General features: G+C 61.2%; 3 protein-coding genes across 3 annotated transcripts in view; all 3 read left to right on the top strand.

Moving 5' to 3' along the window:
• Positions 1-33, top strand: part of CHC_T00004073001 (hypothetical protein) — a 1,314-nt gene extending 1,281 nt beyond the window's left edge. Inside the window, exon 1 of the mRNA XM_005715382.1 lies at positions 1-33. This exon is cut by the window's left edge and continues 1,281 nt beyond it. Within this exon, the coding sequence (XP_005715439.1) occupies positions 1-33 (33 nt within the window).
• A 1,681-nt stretch (positions 34-1,714) lies between these two features.
• CHC_T00004072001 (hypothetical protein) lies at positions 1,715-2,500 on the top strand. The gene has a single exon (XM_005715381.1). The coding sequence runs from the start codon at positions 1,715-1,717 to the stop codon at positions 2,498-2,500; it is 786 nt and encodes a 261-aa protein (XP_005715438.1).
• A 1,329-nt stretch (positions 2,501-3,829) lies between these two features.
• CHC_T00004071001 (hypothetical protein) lies at positions 3,830-5,338 on the top strand. The gene is made up of 2 exons (XM_005715380.1): positions 3,830-4,744; positions 4,820-5,338. The coding sequence occupies exons 1-2, from the start codon at positions 3,830-3,832 to the stop codon at positions 5,336-5,338; spliced, it is 1,434 nt and encodes a 477-aa protein (XP_005715437.1).
• Positions 5,339-5,767: the final 429 nt, after the last annotated feature.

Here is a 5,767-nt window from a genome sequence, read left to right as displayed (position 1 = left end):
TATAAAAAGAGCGTCGCAGCAGTCGCCACCTGATTGAGAGTTTCAGGTGGCGACTGCTGCGACGAACCCGGACGCTCTTAGGCTGAGACCGATCGCTTGACGACAACACACACGTGTGAACCTGTACAGTGCGGTACACGTGTAGCACCTCGGCTCGCGCTCCACACGTGTACACCGGCGCCCCCTCCACACCCTACGTGCTGACAGCGGGGCTTACACAGTGACCTCGCGGGGAGCGACCGTCGCGACGTGTTGGCCGGTGACTCGCGGGCCGCTGATCTCGCATCGAGCGGCGGCGTTGGGAGGCCGCACGCGAATCAGCCACTCGTTCTGCCCCCCCCGCACTTTACCGACATTTCCTACGATGCCCTCGCCCACCCACCGCTATCTCGCCTACGCAACTACCGCGCCCGCTATGTAACAAACCACCTACTGTACAGTACCCAAGGGTACCCTTGGTACTGCTCGCCCTATCCGCAGCCACATCCCCCCACTCCACCCCATCCGCGGCCCCTCCCTTCCCCCCCCTCACCATGCTTTCATCCCCGCGCAAAAAGCCGCGCGGCCCGAGCGCCTTCGCACCGGCCGTGGGCGTCAAGTCTGCGCCGCCTGCGCCGCCACCGACGACGCCGTCATCGCCATCCCCCGCGCCGCCCTCGCACGGCGCGGCGCCTCTCCCCCGCGCGCGCGACGCGTCGGCACTCAAGCGGGCGCTGGTGCACTTCCTGTCGGGCGGGCTGTCGGCCGGGCTGGTGCGCGCGTCGCTGCAGCCGCTGGACACGTGCAAGACGCGGCTGCAGGCGTCGTCGGCGTCTTCGTCGGCGTCGCTGCGCGCGACGCTGCTAGCCGGCAAGGGGCTGCCCGGGCTGTACCGCGGCGTGGTGCCCGGCGTGGTCGGCATCGTGCCGGCCGCCGCCCGTGTACATGCTGGTGTTCCAGTCGCTCAAGTCGCGCCTGGTGCGCCGCTTCCCGCCGCGCGGGCGCAACGTCGCCATCGCGCTGTCGGCCGCCGTTGGCGATGTTGCCGCGTCGCTCGTCAGGGTGCCGTGCGAGGTGCTCAAGCAGCGGCTCCAGGTCGGCGTGTACGCCGACCTCGGCACGGCGCTGCGCGGACTGGTCGCGACGGGGCATGTGGGACGGCTGTACGCAGGGCTTGGGGCGCAGCTCGCGAGGGACGTGCCGTACGCGGCGGTGGAGTTTGTGTTTTATGAGAATTTGAAGAATGGGGTGAGCGATGGGAAGGGGGAGAAACTGAGTAGGGCGGAGAGTTTTTTGGTCGGGGGGTTATCCGGGGCGGCAGCGGCCGTGGCGAGTAACCCGCTGGACGTGGTTAAGACGCGCCTGATGACACAGATGAGGAGCGGCGGAGGGGTTAGGTATCGAGGGGTCGGGCATGCGCTCGTGACGGTGGCGAGGGAGGAAGGGGTGAAGACGTTTGCTAAGGGGATCGCGCCGCGGATCGCGGCTAAGACGCTGCAGAGCGCGCTCTTCTTTGCGGCGTACGAGACGATGAAGAAGAGGATTGCGGAGGTCGTCGGCGTAGAGATGCAGGGGAAGGAGTTGTAAGAGCATCCCCACCGGTACGCAATCAAATCATCAAATAACAACACTTGGCACACTTTTTCTGTAATTTGATTGGCTCCCTAGAATTTGGTTGTTTCGTTATTTGGCTGTTTGATGCTTCGGAAAGAACTGCCCCACCGGTGAGAACTAAATGAAATACATTCCCCTCGTACTCACCATCGCATCCTTGTACTCACACTCGTACTCACCCTCGTATCGCACCCTCAGTCGTAGTCGCACGCTCACTCGAAACCCATCCCGCGACCTTCTCCCTCGCCACTCTGTCTGCACTCCTTCCCTCTCACCTCCACCGTGGACAAAGACAGACTGCCGGCGCTGTCCTCCCTGCTCACGGACAGCACGCGCTCCCCACGCGACCGCGAGCAGCGCGATCCCGGAGAGAACATACGCGCCGGCGGCAGCGGTGCTGCGGCGGATGATTGGCTCGACAGCCGCGAGCGACGTTCTCCTGCGGCTGCTGCTGCTGCTGAGCAGCGAATCGCACTGCTCTAGCACTGTCTGCGCTTGTGAACCTGTCGGAGGACGAGGAGCCGGCGGCTCTGACGCACGCGGACGCGGCGTGGCTCGCAGCGCAGGTGGTCCTGGACGCGGACGTCGTCGCGCTGCACGCGGCGCTGCTGTCCAACCTGACGCGCTTCGCGCCGGGCGTGGACGAAGCGGAGGGCGCGGACGGGTTTCGGGAGAGGGGCACGCTACTCGTGCTCGTGGAGAGGGTACCGAGTATTCCGAATGTGCTGCGGCTGTCGAATGCGTGCGCGAGCCAGGAGGGGAGGGACGTCCTGTTGGTCGAGGGAAGGCAGGCGGAGAGACAGCTGTTGACGAGGTTTCTAAGATTGCTGGAGGCGGGGGAGGCAGAGAAGAGGCTGGCGGGGGCGAGCTGGGTGCGGAACTGCGCGATGGCGGACGAGTGCCATGATGTGTTGGTGGGGGTACGGCGGCGGTGGCAATGTGCTTGGGGAGGTCAAAGGAGGTGGGACGGGAGGAGATGGCGGAGATTCGCGCCTGGTTGGTCGAGGAAGTGTTGTTGTTGTGTAAGAGCCGGGCGGGGAAGGACGCGCTCAGGGATGGCGGGGCCGTCGACGTTCTGGAGGGATGGAAGGGGGAAGAGCATCAGGGATGGCGGGGCCGTCGACGTTCTGGAGGGATGGAAGGGGGAAGAGCATGCACGCCGTAGTGGGCATTCTGGATCGGCGGGAGACACTGGTAATCTCGAGGCAAATACCGCATCGATGCACTTTTTGGTGGGAAGCCGTTTCGGTCGACCAATAGAACGTGCACAACTGGATTGTCAAGGGTAATCAAACAGAGACTATCCGAACCAAATTCTTGATATTTGGTTCCGATTTTTAGATCGACACCAAAAATTTGATGATTTGGTTGCACCGGTGGGGATTTCAATCGACATCAAATCATCAAATTTTGGTTGTTTGGGTATTTGATTCTACCGGTGGGGATGCTCTAAAGGAGCGGCAGTCGCGTGTGCACGATGATAGGAGACACGCATTACACACGTATTACACGATACGGTATACAGCAATCAGGGCTCTTTGTTTTACAACGTGTACACGTAAATCAATGGGATGCCCCTTCACGAAAGCGTGTTGAACATCCCGAAAAAAGAGTACATCACGGGAAAGTAAGTTAGGTAAAACAGCGGGGTGAGAAGCGGAGGGCTCCCCCCGCGTACCTTCAAGGTACCCAAGGGTACTTATCACTAAAGCGTGTTGAAACATGCCGCAAAGAGTAGAGCACGAGTAGTACTGCACACGTGTACAGTAGCCAATATCCATGCAAGTTAAAAGGACGGAGCGATCTCAAGTAGGCGACGGCCACTTCTTGAGAAGCGGCCGTCGACCACTTGTCCCCCGGGGGAAGTCGCGCTCCCCCCCGCGTACTCGTCTACACTGTAGACAAGCCGCAAAGAGTGCATCACGAGTAGTGCTGTACACGTGTACAGTAGCCAATATCCCATGCAGGTACGTGTAGAGGGTTGCCTATGTACTGTACGCAGGCATGGGAGGCGATTATGCCACTGTAGGCGCCGCGATAACCTTGGGAATAACACTGCAGTAAACCCCTACTGGGAGTACCGGTACCCTTCGGGTACAAGTACAAGGGCCCACACCCCCCGGCACGGTAACACTAAATTGCTTCCACAAAAACTGCACTCTGCTCCCACCGACGGACGCTCCTCCCCCTCCGCCCCCCGGACGACCGCGCACCTCCGTCATCCCCCTGCCCCCTAATGCTTGGCCCCTCGGGCCCGCCGGCCCGCGCCGCAAAGCCGACCCTGCCCCCCTCGCTCCCGCCGCTGCCACCGCCGGTCGTCACCCCGTCCCCCTCCTCCCCGCTGCCGCGCGCCTCCGACGCCGTTCTCACCGCAGGATGCCAGCACCACACCCCGCCGCTCAAGCCGCTCGCCCGCCTCATTGACTCGCGCTCCCAGTCCCCGCACCCGCCGCACCACGCCCCCGTCGGCCCCTTCATCATCGGCGTCACCGGCGGCTCCGCCTCGGGCAAGACCACCGTCTGCGAGAAGATCATCCACGGCCTGGGCGACCAGCGCTGCGTCCTCGTGTCTTTGGACTGGTTCTATCACGGCCTCCCCGACGGCGTCTTGCCAGGCACCTACAACTTTGACCACCCCGACGCCTTTGACTTCGAGGCCCTGGGGAGCACGCTCGAGAGCATGAAGACCCGCCAGCCTGTCACCGTCCCCAAGTACGATTTCGCAAGGCATTCCCGCGTCGAGGACAACGCCGCAGACCTCGACGCCGCAGACGTCATCATTGTCGAGGGCATCCTCACCTTCTACGACCCGCTCATCAGGAACCTCATGCACATGAAAATCTTCGTGGATGAAGACGCCGACATTTGTCTCTCGCGCCGCATCACGCGCGACGTCAAGTCGAGGGGGAGGAGCGTCGAGTCTATTCTCGCCCAGTACACACGCTTTGTGAAGCCGGCCTTCGAGCGCTTCATTCTGCCCACCAAGCGCTATGCAGACATCGTCGTCCCACGTGGCGGCGACAATTTGGTCGCCATTGACTTGATCATCAAGCACATCGCCCTCAAGATACGACAGGAGGATTTGAGAAAGGTCTTTTCGAACCTCGTCGTCATGTCGGATTCTTACCAGTCGAGGGGATTGCATACTATTGTTAGGGATCGCAATGCGTCGCGAAATGACATCGTCTTCTACTCGAATCGCTTGATGCGCCTGCTTATTGAGGAGAGCCTGGGTTTGTTGCCATTCCAGAGAAGGACCGTCACCACGCCGAGCGGCAAGAAGTTTTGCGGCGTCGGCTTCGTGCAGGGGTTAGCCGGTGTCAGCTTGATGCCCAACGGGGAGACGATGGAGTCGAGCCTGCGGGACGTGTGCAACACGGTGCGCATCGGCAAGATGCTGATGGCGGAAGGCGGGGAGAAAGGCGTATCGTATGAGTGTTTGCCAGAGGAAATCGAGGACAAATACATACTGGTGCTGGACCCCGTGCTAGACTCTGGGGAGGCTTGCGAGATGGCGCTGGCGCGACTGATGGAGCTCGGATGCCGCGAGGACCGCGTGTTGGTCCTGAGCCTCATCGTGTCGCCGCAGGCCGTGACGAGGATCTGCGCACGCTTTACTAAGGTTCAGCTGGTGGTTTCCGCTATCGATAAGGGTATCGATGCAGACGGAAGGGTGTATCCAGGGGCGGGGGACTTCGGGACCAGGTATTACGGAGCCGATACGATATGGGGGGGAGCACGATGACTTGACAGTGACGTCAAGGGAGCCAACGAGAAGAGGGCGGGGGGATGGGCAACCGTGATGCAGTACACGTGTAGAGTATCTAAAATTGGTGCGCCATACAGAGGCTCTCTACTTCACCTATTTCGGGTGCGCCAATCGGACCACAGGGGTCCTCTTTGATCGAGTGGTCCCCAAAACCTGGCCCCTGCCCCTCCCCCTTTGACCGTCAACAGCCTTGTTCGAAAGAGTTGGCCCCGCTTGCGGCTCGCTCACCTCAACTCCCCTCGCTTGTAGACTCCACTCGCCAAACACATGCACCCTCGCCCATTTGAAGAATCACCCCCGTACAAAAAAGGTGTCACCCTCCTCCATTCGTGACAGAAAGTTGGTCACTATCCGCAGTGCTTTCTTCTTTCCCTTTCCAGCATTGGCGCCAATGAGAGATTTTCA

The sequence above is a fragment of the Chondrus crispus genome, genomic scaffold (assembly GCF_000350225.1).
Source record: "Chondrus crispus Stackhouse genomic scaffold, scaffold_211, whole genome shotgun sequence".
NCBI classification, from domain to species: domain Eukaryota; phylum Rhodophyta; class Florideophyceae; order Gigartinales; family Gigartinaceae; genus Chondrus; species Chondrus crispus.
This window is presented reverse-complemented; position numbering and strand designations above follow the sequence as displayed.

What these genes read in the sequence shown, in the direction of transcription:
- CHC_T00004072001 (XM_005715381.1), top strand. Translation starts at nt 1,715, where the DNA reads ATGAAATACATTCCCCTCGTACTCACCATCGCATCCTTGTACTCACAC.
- CHC_T00004071001 (XM_005715380.1), top strand. Translation starts at nt 3,830, where the DNA reads ATGCTTGGCCCCTCGGGCCCGCCGGCCCGCGCCGCAAAGCCGACCCTG. An exon ending in CGAGGGGATTGCATACTATT is followed by an intron (nt 4,745 to 4,819) that starts GTTAGGGATCGC and finishes CTTATTGAGGAG; the next exon opens with AGCCTGGGTTTGTTGCCATT.